The sequence below is a fragment of the Lipotes vexillifer genome, unplaced genomic scaffold (genome assembly GCF_000442215.2).
Source record: "Lipotes vexillifer unplaced genomic scaffold, Lipotes_vexillifer_v1.1 scaffold61, whole genome shotgun sequence".
Lineage (NCBI taxonomy): Eukaryota > Metazoa > Chordata > Mammalia > Artiodactyla > Lipotidae > Lipotes > Lipotes vexillifer.
Window position 1 is genome coordinate 148,464 of NW_006787051.1, and position 19,879 is coordinate 168,342.

A 19,879-nucleotide genomic window follows, 5' to 3' on the forward strand; every position below is an offset into this window, starting at 1 on the left:
TTTTTTTTTTTTTTTTTTTTTTTTTTAGATTCCACATATAAGTGAGATCATATAGTCTTTGCCTTTCTCTGAGTTATTTTACTTAGCATAATGCCGTCAAAGTCCATCCGTGTTGTCACAAACCATAGGATTTCCTCATATATATATACCACAACTTCTTTATCCATCAACAGACACTTAGGTTATTTCCCTGTGTTGGCTATTGTAAATAATGCTGCTATGAATATGGGGTTGCAGATATCTTTTGGAGTTATGTTCTCATTTCCTTTGGATATACACTTGACCCATGAACAATGCAGGTATTAGGGCCACAGACCCCCCAAACCCCAAACAGTCGAAAATCCACAGAAACTTTACATTTGGCCCTCCATATCCATGGATTCAGCCAACTGTGGATTATGTAGTACTGTAGCATGTATTTATTGAAAAACAATTCACATATAAGTGGACCCATGCAGTTCAAATCCATGTTGCTCAAGGGTCAACTGTTTCCCAGAACTGGAATTGCTGGATCATATTGTAGTTCTATTTTTAATCTTTTGTGGATCCTTCATACTACTTCCCATAGTAGCTGTATCAATTTATAGTCCCACCAGTGGTGCACACATGTTCTCCTTTTCTCCACATCCATGCTGGCATTTGTATTCTCTTGTCTTTTAATGATGGCCATTCTAGCAGGCATGAAGTGATAGCTCATTGTGATTTTAATTTGCATTTCCCTAATTACTAGTGATGTTGAACATCTTTTCATGTACTTATTGGCCTTTCACACATATTCATTGAAGAAATGTCTATTCAGGTCCTTTGCCCATTTTTTGTATTGTGTTATTTGGTTTTATGCTATTGAGTTGTATGAGTTCTTTATGTATTTTGGATATTAACCCCTTATCAGATACATGGCTTGCAAAGATTTTTTTCGCATTCCATAGATTGTCTTTTCATTTTGTTGATGGTTTCTTTTGCTGTGCAGAACTTTTTAGTTTGATGTAGTCCTACTTGTTTGTTTTTTATTTTGTTGCCTGTGCTTTAGGTGTCATATCCAAAGAAAAATATTACCAAGATCTATGCCAAGAAACTTTATTTCTATGTTTTCTTCTAGGAGTTCCATAATTTGGGGTTCATTCACTAAAGTCTTTAATCTATTTTGAGTTAATTTTTGTGAGTGGTGTAAGATATGGGTCCAGTTTCATTCTTTTACATGTGAATATCCAATTATCCCAGCACTATTTATTGAAAAGACTCTCTTTTCTCCATCAAGTGTTCTTGGCTCCCTTGTCAAATATTAGTTGACTGTGTATGCTTGTGTTTATTCCCGGGCTCTCAGTTCTGTTCCATTGGTCTATTTGTCTGTTTTTCTTCCAGTACCATACTCTTTTGATAACTATAGCTTTAGAGTATAGCTTATGTTCTTCTTTCTCATGATTTCTTTGGCTATTCATGGTCTTTTGTGGTTCCGTATAAATTTTAGGAGTATTTTTTTCTACTACAGTGAAAAAAATGTTATTGGACTCTTGATAGGGATTGCATTTGAATCTATAGATGGCTTTTGGTAGCAGTGACATTTTAACAAAATTAATTCTTCCAGTCCATTAACACAAGATACCCTTCCCACTTATCTGTGTCTTGTCCGATTTCTTTCATCAATGTATTATAGCTTTCAGAATAGAGATCTTTCATCTCCTTAGTTACATTTATTCCTAATTATTTTATTGTTTTTGATTCTATTGTAAATGATTTGGAATCATTTATTTCTTTTTCAGAAAATTTGTCATTAGTATATAAAAATGCTACTGAATTTTGCATGTTAATTTTGTATCCTGTAACCTTATTGAATTCATTGATTAGATCTAATAGTCTTTTGATTGAGTCTTCAGGATTTTCTATATATAAAATCATGTCACCTAAAAATAGAGACCATTTTACTTCTTCCTTTCCAATTCAGATACCTATTTATTTCTTTTTCTTGCCTGATTGCTCTAGTTAGGACTTCTAGTGATATGTGGGGGTGTTTTTGTTGTTGTTTGTTTTGTTTTGCTTTTTAGCCACACCACTCGGCATGTGGGATCTTAGTTCCCTGACCAGGGATCGAACCCACACCGCCTGTATTGGAAGTGCGGAGTCTTAACCACTGGACCACCAGGGAAGTCCTCTAGTGCTATGTTAAACAGGAGTGCTGAGAGTGGGCACCACTGTCTTGTTCCTGATCTTAGAGGAAAAGCTTTCAACCTTTCCCCACTGAGTATGAAGTTAGATGTGGGCTTGTCGTATATGGCCTTTTTTATGTTGAGATATGTTCCTTGTATGCCTAATTTGTTGAGTTTTTATCATGCATAGATGTTGAGTTTTGTCATATGCTTTGTTTGCATCTATTGAGATGATCATGTGATTCTTTTTTTCATTCTATTAACATGATGCATCACATTGATTGATTTGTGTATATTAAACCATCCTTGCATCCCAGGGATAAATCCCACTTGATCATGGTTTATGATACTTTTAATGTATTGTTAAATTTGTTGCTAATATTTTGCTGAGGATTTTTGCACTTATGTTCATCAGGGATATTGACTTGTAATTCTTTTTTTTTTTAAATATCTTTGTCTGGTTTTGTTATCAGAGTGATGCTGGCCTCATAGAATGAGTTCAGAAGCATTCCTTACATTGCAGTATTTTGGAATAGTTTGAGAATAGTTTGAATTTGGTTTGCCGTATTTCATTGAGAATTTTTGCATCTATATTTATCAGGGATATTGGCCTGTAGTTTTCTTTTCTAGCAGTGTCCTTTTCTGGTTTTGTTATCATGAGAATACTGGCCTTGTAAAATGAGTTTGGGAGTGTTCCCTCCTCTTCAATTTTTTTCAAAGAAACTCAAACTCTTTGAGTTTCAAAGAAACTCAAATTCAAGCTCTTTTTCCAAAGAGCTTGAGAAGGCTGAGGGATAATTCTTTAAATATTTGGTAAAATTTTACCAGTGAAGCCATCCAGTCCTGGACTTTTCTTCATCGGGAGAATTTGATTACTGATTCAATCTCCTTACTAGTCATTGGTCTATTCAGATTTTCTACTTTTTTCAAAGATTCAGTCTTGAACTGTAAATTGTATGTTTCTAAGAATTTTTCCATTTCTTCCAGGTTGTACAGTTAGTTGGTGTACAGTTATTCACAGTAGCATCTTATGATCCTTCGAATTTCTGTGATATCCATTCTAATGTCTCCTTTTTATTTATAATTTTGTTGATTTGGTTTCTTTCTCTTTTTTCCTTGGTTAGTCTAGCTAAGGGATTTATTAATTTTGTTTATTGTTTTAAAGAATCAACTCTTAGTTTGGTTAATATTTTCTATCATTTTCCTGTTCTCTATTTCGTTTATTTCTGCTCTAATCTTTATTATTTCTTTTCTTCTGCTAACTTTGGGCTCAGTTTCTTCTTCTTTTTCTACATTCCTTAAGGCGTAGAGTGAGGTTGTTTATTTGGGAATCTTTCTTGCTTCTTAATGTAGGCATTTATTGCTATAACATTCCCCCTTAGAACTGCTTTTACTCATCCCACAGGTTACATTCTAACCACTTAACATATGTAAAATGGTACTACCATTTTTATTAGGTTCCCATCCTTTTTTAAATGTGTCACTGATGAAGTTGTTAATGTTGTGCCCCTACTCCCATTTTTTCTATAGGCCCTGTGGTTTCATTATATTATCTTACATAGTGTGGTGATTTTTAGAATATGTCTCATTATAGCAGAAAGAATTTTACTCAGTGGACGTGTGGATGATGGTGAATAACTCTTTTTCATTTCCATGGATACTGAAGGCTTCTGAAACTGTAGGAGCCCCTGTTAGCAAATGCTGTTTGCGTGGCTGTTTGGGTCAGCAATTTTGTCCCACAATTAAGAGCAATAAATATTTATTTACAGACAACTAACTACCAGGCATTGTGATAAGCAGTGGTAATATTGAGGCTAATAAGCACTGCCTGTAACTCTTTCAGTCTAGTGGGGGAGAGAGAGACAAGTAATTACAACAGAGGGGAACTGATGCTATTAAATAAAGAAAGCAAGGTCTTCTCTCCAGACTTCAGGAAGTCAGCAAAGACTTCCCAGAGGAAGTGTTCCTCTAACCCAGATCTTTCCACTGCCAAAAGTCAGTCTCTTTCCTTGTTGCCCCCATCCCTGCCTCCTTACTCTACTTCCTGAGTTACCCAGGCTAGCAGAGGCAGAACAGGGAAGAGTTAATGTGGCCCAGGTGAGAGGGGTAAGGGTCCTGAGGGAAGTGGGTAGAAAGGGCCCCACAGGCATTGATCAAGGTGAAGAGAAGCTGCAAACACACGGTGCTTAGGCTCTTTCCCCAGTCAAGTCTTCTGCTGGTGCTTTCTTCCTCCTTCATTTATCCATCCAACCTTTATCAAGTTTCTGCCATGGGCTAGATTCTGGGAGGAATCGGTTCTACTCATCCTGCCTCCTCCAACACCAGAGATGCTTCTTCCTCTTCTGGCTGCTACTCTGGGTTGAGTGCCATCTCCTCCCCTTCTGTCACCTGTTCTGCCTCTGGCACCCCAGGAATGAAACTCGAGGGTAACCCCCTTCTGGTTCGTGAAGAAGGAAAGAAGACAGAGAAGTTCCCTTTTTTTCAGCCATCTCTTTCTCCACTGCTTCCCAGGCCCAGCATCAATTCTCCAGCCCACGTTCAAGTTCACTACTTCAGCATCAAGTTAAGAATAAAATACGCATCCCACACCCCCAAAACCCACCAGGTTTTCTCCTGTCACATCAGCCTTCACTCCAGGTCTCATCTGCCTCCTCCTCCTGTTTCTCCCTTTCTCTCTACTCTCCTTCTTTCTTCTTGTGGGGCTGGTGCCCAGAATGTTAAAGCTGGGCAACACTTAAGATCACTGTGCTCACCCCCACTGCAGAGCTGAGGAAGCTGAGGCCCAGGAGTTCTGCTTAAGGATACACAGTCAGGGACAAAACCAGCCTGAGGCCTGATCCCCACCCAGCACTGGCCTTCTCCCCATCTACAAGACTGAAATTGACTCTACTTGGACCCTTAGGAAGAAAAACATTCATCTCTGCTCCACTCTCAGCTGAGCTCCAAATGGAGGGCTCCAGCTATACTAGCCACTGCAGCAGTGACATCACACTTCACTACCATTGTCTCCCATTACTCCCCCTGCAATACTCATGGACTTTCAGGCACAAGGATTCTCCCATCCTAGCTAGGGTTGTGACCTGGATTATCCATCCAAAAAAATCAAAGGTTATAACACTGCAATCCTCCCAGCCCTGCACCACTCCTACACATACCTGGATGAATCTATGCCACTGAGACACCCCTCACATCTCTCCCTTTGTCCTTCCCCTATCAGGAGTGAGGCCACCATGAGCCCTAAAGCTTTGACCCCACAGGATGGCAGAAGCTCCACAGTCCAACTCCACCTTCTCACGCCCAACCTTCTTCATACTGACTGGCATTCCAGAGTTAGGGGTTGCCCAGGCCTGTCTGACACTGGTCTTTGGGCCCATGTATCTGCTTTCCCTGCTGGGCAATGGAGCACTGCTGGCAGTGGTGGAGATAGACTCCACACTGCACAAGCCCATGTTTCTGCTCCTGGCCACCCTGGCAGCCACAGACCTGGGTTTAGCCACATCTATAGCTCCAAGGCTGTTGGCTGTGCTGTGGCTTGGGCCCCAGCCTGTGCCATATGTTGCCTGCCTGGTCCAGATGTTCTTTGTTCATGCACTGATGGCCGTGGAATCTGGTGTGCTGTTGGCCATGGCCTGTGATCGTGCTGTGGCAGTAGGGCGTCCACTGCACTACCCCATCCTAGTCACCAAAGCCCACGTGGACTATGCAGCCCTGGCACTGGCACTGAAAGCTGTGGCAGTTGTTGTGCCTTTCCCTCTGCTGTTTGCACGATTTGGGCACTTCTGAGCCAAGACCACAGACCACGCCCACTGTGCACACATGGCGGTGGTGGAGCTGGTGGGGGGTAACACTCGGGCCGGCAACTTGTATGGGCTGCCGCTTTCATTGGCCGTGTCAGGTGTATAGATATCCTAGGCATCACAGGCTCTTATGGGCTCATTTCCCACGCTGTGCTGCAGCTGCCTACCCGGGAAGCCCATGCCAAGGCCTTTGGTACATGGAGTTCCCACATCTGTGTCATTCTGGCCTTCTATGTGCCTGGTCTCTTCTCATACCTCACATGCCTCTTTGGTCATCACACCATCCCAAAACCCATGCACATCCTTCTTTCTAACAACTATTTGCTGCTACCATCTGCCCTCAACCCGCTCATCTACGGGGCCCGCACCAAGCAGATCAGCGACCAGCTCCTAGAAACTTTCGCACTCAGAAAAAGCCAGTTCTAATAGGCAGTGAAAACAACGGAGGCTGGGGGTAGAAGCGGGGAGACATTCAGAGGAGTCTGGGGTCTGGAGGTATGGATTATGTCATCTTTGTCCCATGGTCTGCCTATGACTGTGATAATCACTCAACAGATACTTGCTGTGAAGGCTCTACTGTGTGTACCACTGGCATATGTAGACTGGCCTAGTCATGCATTCTGCTTGGGAGGAGGCAGGAGACAGGCTACCACATGTTACCATGCAGAGAAAATAAGAAAAGGGACCAGGGAGTTATCATGGGATCACAGTACACACGATTTAACTTAAAGAAGACTACCCTCCTTCTCCTCCCCCTACTCTGCCTCATCATTTTAACCTAAGTCTGCCCCTGTTCCCACACAAAAGCTCCTCTACAGATCCTGGACCCAGGAGCCTGGGAAGACTGACACTGCCTCTGGAGGCAAGTGCTTGGGTACCTGTCCGGGATCACAGCCCTCTATGCCTGGAGCCAGATGCTGTTTTCAGTCTGTCCTTAGGGAAGGAGCTAAACAGGCTTATTCCCCACCTTCTGAGAATCTGGATAATGTGCCCCGGGGTCCCAAATTTGTCTAAAGACCCTGATCCTTAAGACATATTCAGTTCAGAGAATCTTCTTGGTCTCATGTGTAATCACTATTCCCCCTAGCCTCACTGCACTGCCAAAGTCTCGGGAGTTAATGGCTACAACGTCTCTCCCTAGGCCTGCAGCTTCAGGGGCCAGGGGTCCAACTGAAAGAAATTTTGATATCCCAGAAAATCGTTGTATTTAATATTTCACCTGTTTGCCTGAGGTCGAGTCATTATGGTCTCTTACCAGTCTGCCCTTTTGTGCATCCTGAACCAGAATGTAGAATTCTCAAACAAAATCCTCATCAAATAGAACCCCTATTTGTTCTGGCCAACATCACAAGTAGCACACAGTGCTGGTGCAATATGATGAAATAGGAATATTTCACACTGCTGTGGCTTCCAGAGAACAGAGATATTAAACAGGAAGTGTCGTGGTATTGCCCAACATGGGATTCACTTTCTGCTAAAAGACTCCACACTGCAAGGACATTGCACAAAAAAATCTTTCATGCCAGCATAAAATCCAGAATGAGAATATTCTCAGACAAAAGGCAGGGAGTCACTATTATGAGGTCAGAGAAAGCTATGGGCTGCACAGGCAGACCCAAGCTCTCTGGGAAAACGATCATAACCATGGGTATTAGGGTTAGCCATTAAGACCTGAAGCCCAGTACAATCTGGATCACTCAGACGGCTGGACCAAGCACCATGGGATATCACACAGGAGGGCTGCAGATCCGAAAAAGCAAGTGATGCCATCTCCAGAGCCACATGGGGTCTCACCAGGTCCTCATTAACAAGGAACTAAAGAGATAGCCCAGGAGCTCAGTGTGATTTTCAGAGGTGTTAATGCTGAAGCCAAGTGGATGAGGAGGAAATCTACGGTTCTCCTCAACCCAAGTGTGGGCTCAGTCATTCTCAAGGCTAATCTTTTTCCATGAAGTTCAAAGTTAAAAAGCCCTCCAGGCAATGATTTTACAGATAATTGTGACAAAATTCTAATCCTAATGGGTCATGAGTCTTTAAGATTTACACATCCTTCTCTTAGTGATTCCTCCTCAATAAATCTATCCTAACAAAATAGAGATGTGAACAAAGATGTATGCAGTAAGATATTTATTACAACATTATTATAAAGAAATGCGTGACAGTCATGTGTCACACACACCATTTTTTGTTTTTCACCTCTGGTACGTGAAAAGGGAAATCATGTGCAGCCGACATTCAAAAGTGGTGAGTTGTCACCCTCCCACCACAGGAAGCCTCTCTGCTAAGGCACCTTCACTCCATGGTTGTGCACAACTCCCAAGGCAGCTGAGTCCAAAGCTGTACCTTGTTCACTGCTAAACCAAAAGTCCACCCACTCAGACATTTACCTTTTGTTTTGGATTGAGATCGCATACATACCTTAGCATGCGGTGTGTTCAGAGGCTTTTCCGGCACGCTTACTCCTCACTACCACCTGAGAACAATTATAAGCCCATAATCCCTTACCTATAATTACAAAATAAAACATCTCTGAAGAAACAATAGTTTTTTCATAACTTTGACCCAAAATCTGGCCTGACCCGTCATGATCATATTTATACTACTTATCTCACTTAGTGTGAATATTCATACATTTAGCTACAGAAATATTGATGGGTTTGATGACAGGGCACCGCCCTCAATCTCACTGGGGTATTCCTTTATATATCATAAAGGCACAATATTCCCTTTCTAAAACGTGAAAAATTCTGAATTCCAAAACACATCCATCCCAAAAGGTTTCAAATAAGTGGTTAGGGACCTGTAGGATTATCCCTGTAGCCTGAGAGAAGTGAAGAGACTTGTTAGGGCTCTTGATCACTCTGAGGTCTTTGCTATCCAAACTATTCTATACTGCCCTGGAGGCTCTTGCAGAGAGCAGCATGTTCTCTGGATAACAGCCCCTACCTGTTTGTTTCCCTGTGCTCTCCACTCTGGTCACTCCTCAGATATGCTGATAAGCTGTGCCTTTTTTCCCAGGGAGACGCCAGAACGTGCTACCATGGTGGCAAAACCCATGAACAGGATATGGCCCAAAGAGCCCAGGCCTTGGGCTCATCAGCTCCACCTAGAACTCAGCTGTCATGTGCTTTCCTTCATCAAATTTCAGTCTCAGACTCTGTGAGCTGAAAGGAAAGACAGACTTACTTAGAGAAGGGCAGGATGGAATTTAGGGAGCCTAGAGAATCATGGTATTCAGACCACAAAAGACAGAAAACAGAGTTATGGGCTTCTGGTTGAGGAGTTCAACAGTACCCAATTTCCCCTCCGAGCTCCCTCTATGAACAAAAATCTGAAAGAGAGCCTCTGATTTCACCAACAGCTCATCATCCTTGCACCCCTATTTCAACCACCCCCTTCTCATTCTGGACCCTCTTCAGGATACAGATGTGCATCACTCTCTGCCTCTGTCTCTCAACAGCTCTCAACGTCTCTGTCCCTCTGCATCTGTCTCCTTGCTCTTTTGGTCAGTTTTGCCCCACGTCTGTGTCTCTTGTCCTTGTCTCTGTCTACCTCACTCAGAATTCCTTTCTGAGGGAACAGAGGTGCCAGTTGTACTTTACCAGGTGACCTCTCCTTGTCAACAATAACAAACAATGTGCTAAAGGGGCAGTAGGAGGAAGAGACTTGGTTTCACGTAACAGGAAGCTTGGGGTTTCCGGTTTGGTCTGTTGCGGCTCTTCTCTCATCCTGCCCATTTCCTTGTCACCACACCACGTTGTACTTCCACCTGGCACACACCCCTCCCACCACACTCAGGCAAGCAGAAGGAACGTGTTGATCTCTCCCTTCACCAAAAGGAACTACTGGTTAATGGTTAAAGCTGGAATCAGGCAGACGCAGATTTGAATCCCAGATCCTCCATTAACTCACTGTATGCTTTGCACTATCTAACCTCTCTGAGCCTGTTAATTCACTTGTAAAATGGGGAAATGATAGTTCCTACTTCAAGAAGTTACTAAAAGGATTAACTAAGATAATGCATTCAAAGTGTTTGGAATAGCCCCTAACACATTCAATTTCAACAAATATTTGAAGATTAATTCCTCTAGTGGAGCACCGGCCCATGCTCACTTGCCAAACCTTTGCTCAAAGACCTGATACCCAAACTCTCAGCTCTCTCGGAAGACTGGCCCTCTCCTGGGGCCAGTCACCTCTCCTTGAAGAAACTTTTCTTGGTAACACTCTCTCCCACCACAGTAGGACCCTTCCCAGTGCTTCATGCTCATGTCATCTCAGACAATGGCCCACTTTGTGGGATAACTCCACATGCTGGGCAAGGATAGGGGAGGATGCTCCCCACACACAAGGAGTCTTCGTGGGCACACAGGAGTGTAGTGGGAAAGCAGCTACTAGAAGGACTCTCTAGAGTGGTCCTTCTCCAAGGAGAAACCACTCTTCTTCTCCAGCAAAACACCAGGTTGAGATCTCTGGATGGAGACGCAAGTGAAAGCCACACATAGATTAGGGCCATAAAGGAAGAGTACCCACTAGATACAAAGCAGCCTTGGAAAGGAAGTAGAGGATGAAGAAAAATTTCCTTAAATTTAGCTGGGTAATTTTGGCTTCCTGAAAGTTCTCTCCAGTTACTAAGGCAACATTATCCCAATTCGATTCTTATCCTCCACATTGTCACCACTCAGCATGGCACCCTCCTACACACACCTGGTTCTCACTGCAACTGTAACCCACTCATTAATAATGAGTTTCAACCTAGGCTGCACATGAGAATTGCCTGGGGAGCTTTTAGAAATCCTGATGCCCAGGCATACTCCAGACCAATTAAACCAGAATTTCTGGGAGTAGGATCCAAGTACCAGTAATTTTTAAAGCTTCCAGGTAATTCCAAAGTATGGCTGAGGTTGAGCGCCACTGCTTTGTTCTCAGTTTAAGTCCTGATCTATGCTTCTCCCATGTCCTTCAAGACCCCAATCCAACCTCACAAAGAAGTCATCTGCAACTGACAAGACAGCATAGCAAATTGCTTTAAGGAGGAAAGGCCTGATACTGTTTCCTTAAAGAACTCAGACCAAGAACTACACACACACACACACACACACACACACACACACACACACACACACACACACACACACACACACACACACACACACACACACACACACACACACACACACACACATACAGACATATACAAACACACCCTAATGGATACCTGCATCTACCTCCCCTAAAGCAGGAGAATGAATAGGTGACTAAAGAGTATGGACTCAGGTGGTGGGTACAGTGAGGCGATGAAAGCGACTGCCCTGTCCCCACCCAAGGCCCCAACACCCGGCAGGACCTCTATGACCTCATGCTGTAGTAGGTCAGAGTCCAGGGCCTGGGGCCTCACCTCCATGGGCAGCTTGGGGTTTCTGCAGCAGCTACTGCCCTGCCTAACCCCTCCCACACTCCATCATGTTGGTTGGTACCCCTCACCTGCTGACACTGGATGAAGCTGATGCTACCTGGACCCTCATCAAAGATAAGGTAGGTAAGTAAAGAGGGCTAAAGAGGAAGTAACAAAGTGGGACCTAGATGGGTCTGAGCAGTTTATAAGTTGGAAGGAGTTGGAAGCCTAAAGACAATAATAACTAACATTTACTCAGTGCTGGCTTATGTGTGAGGCACTGCATTAAGTGCTTTGCACAGAGTGTCCAATTTAATTACAATTGCAAAAACAGTAAGAAAGGTTCCTTGAAAGACAATGGATAGGGAGCTATGAGAGCAGAAAAGAGAAGTGCTAGGTCAGGGGTAGACTTAGGTCAGGAAGGCTTCCTGGAGTGAGTACATTCTAGCTTGGCATATAGGAGTTATTCACATGGAGGGAAGAGGAATACCTGGCACATAAAGGGTGCTTAATAAACACCTAATGAGCAAGGGGCGGGGTGTGTGTGTGAGTGAACAGTGTACTAGTTAAAGGCAGAATATATGCAAAAGCCAAGAGAGAAAGAAAGAAAAATGTAAATTAGTGAACTACAAATAGTCCTCCAGAACAGGGTTCAAAGAATTAGTGGTGAAAATGAGGAAGAAGAGGTATAGGGGCTGACGGTGAAAGGCCTTTTACGTTTTCTAAAGAACCTGAACTTTACCTTTGACCTCTTCACAGATATTCCCTCCAGCTTAACTTCCACAGAATGAGAAATTTGGGTTTTGAGCCAAATATACAGATTTCCAGGAGCAGGCAGATCTCAGCTCTGAGTTGCTGGTGTCCAGAAAATCCCACAAAATCTAGATGGACACTAATTTCTGATATTAGAGAATTTAGGGATCAGGTTCTGGTCAGGCTATCTGAAGGAGAGTGAATTTAAAGCATTTTCAGAAAGCAGCCCACCAAGTTTAAAACAATCATCTTAAAGCAGTGCCTACCAAACTCAAAGCAGCCTTAATGGCACGTAGCTCCCATCTGCAATGGAGTAGCAGCTCACCACAAAGGTCAGCTTCCTAAGGAAGCAGAAAGAGAAGAGCCAAGGTCCTCCCAAGAATGAGAGCAACTAGTTTCAGCAGTGTTAGAGGTTGGTCCTGGACTAGATCAATCAGAATTAGGGTGAAGTAAATGGGGTCTTTAACTATTAAAAAGCTACACCATCTCTGAGTATCAGAAAAACTCCCTGTCCTATTTAAATGGAAAATTGCCAGGAAAGTCAGGGTAGGGACATTCAGGATAAATCACTGGTAGTATGTCACAAGTTCAAGAAGTAGGATACCTTTGAGTAACCTGGTTTCCTCTTCCAGAACTGCTGATTTACTGTAGAAAAACAGAATGCGGTTGAAGGGCTCCCTATTCAGAATTCAAACCCACCAAGGTACCTCCAGGAAGATAATCTTCCACCATCACTTTCCTGGGCTGCCCCGAGGAAAGCTGAATTTGCAGGCCTCTAAGTCCTCAGAAATTCTACCCAGAAGTGCAGTGGAAGCAGGTCGTGGTCTCAAATGGTGACTGCCAAGAACACGTTCACCCTAGCATAGAGCTGAGTGCTTTATTTTTCCTGCTTTAGGATAACCACTGGGGCCCTCAGGGTAAGAATAAGGGCCTAATAAACTTCCATGGCAAATTCATGTCTATATTCTGAAACAGAGTTTCCAGCTTAATCACCTTTTAGCAGAAATTTAGACCACAAGAAACATCACACTCCTGTTAGAGGGACCTCTCCTGGAGACATTCCAATTTGTCTCATTTGTACAGAATCCTAGGCACCAAAGGAGCAGCTAGACTGGGATTCTGAGGTTATATTTGATGATTATGCTTTCACTGTCATGAGGCAGAGCATTCTATACAAAAATGCTAACCCACCATTGCTCTGCTCTCACCCCTGGAAATCCAACTGTTCTTCTCAGGGTCCTGTTCTTCAGACCTATGCCCCCACCCAAAAGTTAAATGTCCCACATCTTAGTGAAACAAAGGAGAAGGAATGATAGGAAATTCTTCCATGCAGATCAACAAAGAGCACCAGTTATTTCCTTGGCTAGGTGACAAGACAGTAGTGACAAGCTATCTCAGCTTGTGTAAAGTCCAGACACAACTAGCTACGCCCCCCCTTACCCTGGGGGGCAGCACTTCCAAAACAGCTTTACGTAGAAAAAAGCAGATCAATCTTAAGGGACCATTGGTGAATTCTACAAGAAAGCCAGTCAAGTGGGCAATACCATCAGCAGTGGCACAGACATATGGGATTGGGGGGTCTGGCGGAGGGAAGTAGGGCACACAGCATTTTAAGAATAGGACTCTAACATGAAAGGGGCCCAAAGAGGGAACTGTGTATGCTCCTTAGCCAACAATATCTTGGATGAGTAAGTACAATTACTGGAGAGGATCTTACAGGGCTTCCCAGTTGGTCATGAAATTAAATTTTCCAGAACTGGGTTACCAAGCACAAAAAGGCCAGAAGGACAAAACCAAGAGGAACTGTAATCTATGAAAGCCTACTGGAACTAGCATTACAAAGATGAGGCCTCAAATCCCTAAAAGAACTATCCTCTGAAGCTCGGGCAGAAGGTGTATTCTAAGATGTTACAGACGCGGTGTGGACTTCCAAACCTATTTCTGTGTAACCACTCTTGGTTAATGACATCACCCATGTAACCCTAATCCTTGAGGATGCCTTTTCCCACACCCCTTAAGTGACCGAGTTCTAATAATTCTATAACCTAAATACCTTCCCCCATTATTTTAGTTCAGGGCCTCACCATGTCTTGCCTGGAATTTTACAATACTCTTAACTGACTTTTTCTATCTCTCTTTATTTTATGCCTTCCTATTCAAAATTAACTTTCTAAAATGCCTATCTGAATTGTGCCCCTCCTAACCAGAGCCCTTCAAGTGGCTTCCCACTGTCCTCAGGATAAAAGTCCCATCACTTAGCGCACACACAAGGCCTTGAATAATCAAGCTCCTATGTGCTTGTCCCTCTCCACACCCTACACTTAAGTAATATGAAAGTATACCTTCCTGACTATGCCCCTCTTAGTTTGTAAGTTCAAGTTTTTTCACTGGCTGTTCCCTCTGCCTGGACTGACCATTCTCCTACCTGGCTAATTCCTTCACAGTTAAAGCATTACCACCTAGAAACTATCCTTGATCCTCTTCTATCAAAGACAAAAGCTGTTAAATCACATCTCATCTGCTCCACAGCTTGCTCTCTGAGCTATATCAGGACAAGAACAAAGTCTCATTTTTTAATGCATTCCCAGTATCTAGCAGAGTCTGGCCCATAGTAGAGATTCAGGTTTTGCTAGAGGGGAGAACTGGGAGACAGGCAGGAAGCACAACAGTTTGAGCACAGTGTGCAGTGACAGTGGGAGGGTCAAGCTAGAGTAAGCTACTAGGTAACTCCTAACTCTGACCCTAACTCAGTCCCTGACCTATAAACTGGCCACCTGCAGGTTACAGAGGAGCGCTTTGGGCCCAATGTAGTGGCAGTACCTTTCCTGTCGGATGCAGCCTGCTTTGACCTACTGGGTGTGCTAGTGAAACAGTCCCGCCCAGCCCACACCCGCCTGGCTCTGCCAGGTCGGCAGGGCCGGCGGGCACTACAACCAGTGGGGCCACTACCGAACCTCCTGGAGCAGGCAGGCTCTGAAGGTGCCTTTGCCCACTGCACTAGAGAATACTCACCAAATGGCCGGGCAGAGACAGCCTATGAGGAAATGCGACTGTTGGATGGGCAGCCCTGCCGGATCCGCTTACATATGGGTGGCCTGCGCAAGAAGGTGGCCTTCCTGCTGCTGCCACCAGGGCAGGTGAGCTTACAGCAGACTCTTCCCTGGCTCCGAAGCACCCACAGCATCTACGTCATATACCAGGTCTTCTCCTGTTCCTGGCTACAGCTGGGGCTGCTGCCTACAGCCCGGGAGCCCCAACTGCTCTGGTTACAGCGGTCACTGCCTATTGCCTTCTCCTGCCTCAAGTTTTCACTGCAGCCCAAGGGAGTGCTGGGACCACAGAAGCCCCTGATCAAAGACCCACTGCCCCATGGGGCCAGTTGGGTCAGACCCGACCTCAGCATCATGCCACCTCCAGCCCCCACGTCAGCCCCTGCTAATGTCCCCGAAGCTGCTGATGTGCCCTCATCTGGCCCAGCCCCACCTTCACCACCTCCCCAGGAAGGACCAGAGGGCAGACCACCCAGATTCTCCTACAAGGGCCGAAACCCCTTCCGAAGGGGGCCCCAGATGCTGTCAGGTACTGCTAGGGAAAATGAAGAAGAGAGGGATGCGATAAGGTGGAGGGAAAGGGCGTGGGGTGTAGAGCCCAGGAGTGTGTGGGGCACCCATAACTCCACACTGGACCCTGGTGAGGGGGATGGAGTGAGGGAGCCAGGGGAGGGCGAGATGGAAGCGTGGTCCTGGTGAGGGGGTGGTACAGCACAGAAGACCAGAGGGAGGGACCAGGGCGGCAGAAAGACAAGGGCATGAGTCAAGCTGTGGCTATCCCCAACCCTGGCAGAGAACTGGCTCTTCAGCCCCCGAAGCCCCGCACCAGGAACCCAGGGTGGGGGCCCTGGGGACCCCGAGCGGCACTCCATGTCCCTGCCCCTGCTGCAGGGTCTGTCCTCGGAGTTTGACAGCGACGACGAATGAAGCTGAGGCGAGAGATGCAGGGGGCCAGGCCCCCAAGATCTGACATAGGGATACTGGTCCCCAATAAACATCAGCTGCTGCTCCCCCAAACCATCCTGGGCCCATGGTGCTTCTTCCTGTAGGAGTCTGGAGGAGGAAAGTCCCAACGTTTTTCCCCAGGCTTCATGTCCCCTCACCCTCTAAAGGCATAAGAAGTACCTCGAAAACTTGGCATTGTGTCCTCACCAGAGAGAAAACACCCTGACCACTTCCCCATCCATGTACAACTTTCTTGGGGCCCCAGCCCTACAGAAAAAGGGTGGGAAAGAAGAATGAGCACAGAATAGAGATTTCCCTTTTATACATATTGCAACAAGTTCTCCAGAAAACATTCATCGGAAATAAATTAAAAAGTCCTCTTGCCACTGCCTCCAAACATAAAAAGGAGCCTACACCCTGGCCCCAGCACAGGCCACTCAAGGCCCTGATTGTCCATGGAAGAAAGTTAAGGATTGAGGGGCCCAAAGCCTGAGATGGGAGGGCCAGATCCCTCCTCTGAAGTATCCAACAAGAAAGGCGAGGTGACAGCATGGGCCTGGGAGATGGCAGCCAACTCCTTGAGAAACTCAGGGAAAATGACTGCACAGTAGACAGCATTCTTGACTCGCAGAGCCTCACCCTGGTGGTCAGGGGCCCCACCCCGGGGGGGTAGGACCGGTGTTGATGCCCCAGGGGAGCCCCCACCTAGGCCAAGTCCTGTGCCGTCTCTCCCAGGCTGAAGAACCATCTGTGCCGCCTGCCGAGCCCTGGTTGGACTGTGTGCATGCCGCAGGAGCAACTCCCCCAAGGACGGCCTCCGGCTCTTCACTGGGAACAAACAGGAGTGTCGTGAAGCTGCTGGCGTCAGGCAAAGTTCCCTGGCCTGGGAGAGGAGATTCCCCTCCCCACGCACCCCCACTCCCCCAAGGGCATGGACCTCTCCACTAGAACTCTTAACACCAAAGTGCTGCCTGCCCAGCCTCCTTCCCTCTACGCAACCTCCCCACCAGCCAACCATCATGCTCAGTCTTTAGGCAGTCAACCCTTCAGATACTTCATTCCCAGACAAGACCCCTCCCTTCTCCAGGCCCCTTCACCTTGAGGGGTTCTCTTACTGCGCCTCCCTTTCCAATCACTCTTCTACCATCACCAAGCTCTTTCTCCTCAGTCTGTAACATGCCCTTATTCTTGCTGCCCAGTACCCTCCTGTACTAGATGGGTCAATCCTCTAGACATTTGCTCCTTCCCCGCCTATCTGTAACACCTCACCCACACCCCTGCTCCTTCAATACCCACAGGTGCTACATATGCAGTCATAGTTCAGTGACTGTATCAGATCTGTCACACACCACTGTCCCTCCAAGTTCTGCTCTCCTGTGCCACCACTTGGCCTTCCACCAATCCCTCTCCTACATCCACCAAAGCCACCCTCCCACTGGTTGTGGCCAGACAACTTCATGTCAGCTTAGACTCAAATGAACCATTTAAAATACTGCCTTGTCTTCTCTAATTTCCTTCCTCCTAGATTGCTGGCTCTGGATCTGTTCTTAGCCCTGTCCAGGACCTAGGGCCTAGACTCTAGGGATCTAGTCTCTAGATCATGATACCATTCCCATTCTCGACCTCTAATAATGGCTACAGAGATATGCTAAACAGATATATTAGATTTGGCGTTCAGAGCCCTTTACAACCAGGTTCACACACTTCCTCGCACCTCTTCTAGAAACTCTACACACTTCCTCCCACCTCTTCTAGAAACTCTCCCTGCTTTGGCATCCACACCTATGTGCTCCTCCTGGAACCCTCCAGGCTCCTTTCATGACTCTGTAGCCCCTTCTGCCTTAATTTTGCTTTCCTCAATGTTTTCATCCTTGGCCTAATTTCCCCATCCCTACCTCTCCTCTTATTTGCCCTCCACTAACTTCCCATTTTACTGCTCTATCACATTGCATTTTAATAACTTGTTCTCATGTCTTCTACCTCATACATTAATCTGTGAGTTTAAGGGCTTGGACTCTGTCTTATTTACTTCTATATCCCTGGGCCCTCCACAGTGAACATAGTACCAGGACTGTGGAAGCAAGAAATAATTCCTGGTACTGGACCATGAGGAAATCATGCTAAGGAACTTCAGCTGGGCCTTCACAGCTATCTAATAACCCTTCTGGTACTCTCTTCCCAACCTATACACTTTCCTCCTTAAGCCCCCATCTCACCTCTGCTCTCTTGCTCAGCATATTATTTTGCCTCCTACTTCAATTAGCAAATAAAGGATGACTTCAACTCCCTAAAATTTCCCTCCACACCTCAAAACTCCACTTGTACATAGCATTTCCTCCTTTGATCTCTCCTCATTTGCCTCAAAGGGGGGAAAAAACTTTCCTGTGCTCTGGATCCCACTTACTTCCACCACCTTTGGGACCTTGCTCCCTCAGTTATGACAATCCTCTAGTCACTATCTAGACTATCAGCTTTTTGAAAGCAAAGATCACATCTTGTACCTCCCTGAGTCCCCTGTATCACAGCCAACACCTAGCACATACGGCAAGCACTCAGATACTTGTTGATGAAAGATCTAAATTTAGAATATCATGGTCACATTTAACTCTTCCTTCTTCCTTATACCCCACAACCACTCACCAAACTCTGCCAGTACTTCCTTCCCATTTCCACCTTTTCAAATTCTTCCTTTCTATTTCCACTATTCTAATTCAAGCCTCACAGGTCACATCTGCATTATGACATAAGCCTCCCAATTGCTCTTCTGACTTCATTTTCTCCTAGCTCCAGTGCAACTAGCACATGAACTAACACACTTATCTCTCCATTCCCAGATCTAAGAACCTCCAATGGTTTCGCACTGCCTAAAAGTTTACAACCTCTGCCTAGCCCAACTTCTACGCTGAGAACCTTCTGCTCTGACCAAATCTTTCCAACCTTACTACCACCTGTTCCACCGACTTCCAAATCCCCTGCTCCAACTAAACAGTTCATGCTGACCCCTGAACAAAAGAATAAAGCCATCCCACTCCTTTGCCTACCCAAGTCCTACCCATCTCTCAAGGCCCACGTCAAATGCCATGTCCTTTACCAAGCTTTAACAATATCTCAAGCTAGAGACTCTTCTGTCCCCTTGCCCGTCCCCAACTTCTAGAGTAGTTTTTGCTGGTACTGTTGGTTTGGCTCTCAGTGGATAGAACTATGTTTTTCCTCTGCCCAGAAACCTGAGGACAAAATCAAGACTCTACTCTCTGCAACTCCCTAGTTCCCGGCGCAAGGCTTCAACCTGAATAAGAAACTCAGTTAACCTGAGCTAATCAGTTGCCTAGGGAGGACAGGGAGGTGGTGGCAGGGTAAGCCTCACCTAGGGAATCAGATCGGCGGGGGGCAGATCCTGCCGCAGGGCCCTCAGTCCAGTCCAACTTGCCACGGGCAATGAGGTACTTCTTGGCTTTGGATAGCAGTGCTGGGAAGTCCTCCTGGGAGGCTGCAAAGCTCTCAATCTTATTCTTCACAGAGCCCAGCACCTATGAAGCACAACTTCATGACATTTCTGGGTGGCTCTAGACTGACATAGTCCTTTCTAGCCCCGCTAGGCCTATTCCCAGCCCCCCCAGGGCCACTCCAGCTGTGGGCCTGGCCCACCATGGAGCCTGGACGCACCCATGCATGCATGCATCGCACACCTGCAGCAGGGACTTGACACTGGGCTGGAAGACCATGTTGGTGTTGAGCAGGAAAGAGCGGAGCAGGGGCTGGGGGTGGCAGGCCAGCTGGGCCACCAGCCCCGTCAGCAGG

The 19,879-nt window shown here is 45.8% G+C and overlaps 3 protein-coding genes across 3 annotated transcripts in view; 2 read left to right on the forward strand and 1 right to left on the reverse strand.

Annotated features, from left to right (window-relative positions):
- Window positions 1-6,367, forward strand: part of LOC103071208 (olfactory receptor 52W1) — a 21,981-nt gene extending 15,614 nt beyond the window's left edge. The window contains 2 exon segments of the mRNA XM_082931159.1: window positions 5,388-6,044; window positions 6,047-6,367. Coding sequence (XP_082787285.1) covers window positions 5,388-6,044; window positions 6,047-6,367 — 978 coding nt within the window.
- Window positions 6,368-11,353: 4,986 nt separating this feature from the next.
- Window positions 11,354-16,153, forward strand: CUNH11orf42 (chromosome unknown C11orf42 homolog). Its single transcript, XM_007459800.1, has 3 exons — window positions 11,354-11,473; window positions 14,867-15,665; window positions 15,930-16,153. The coding sequence occupies exons 1-3, from the start codon at window positions 11,402-11,404 to the stop codon at window positions 16,061-16,063; spliced, it is 1,005 nt and encodes a 334-aa protein (XP_007459862.1). The 5' UTR covers window positions 11,354-11,401; the 3' UTR covers window positions 16,064-16,153.
- Window positions 16,154-16,547: 394 nt separating this feature from the next.
- Window positions 16,548-19,879, reverse strand: part of FHIP1B (FHF complex subunit HOOK interacting protein 1B) — a 13,671-nt gene continuing 10,339 nt past the window's right edge. Inside the window, exons 10-12 of the mRNA XM_007459863.1 lie at window positions 19,768-19,878; window positions 19,446-19,608; window positions 16,548-16,909 (exon numbers count right to left, since the gene is read on the reverse strand). Coding sequence (XP_007459925.1) covers window positions 16,548-16,909; window positions 19,446-19,608; window positions 19,768-19,878 — 636 coding nt within the window. The remainder of the gene's footprint in view (window positions 16,910-19,445; window positions 19,609-19,767; window position 19,879) is intronic.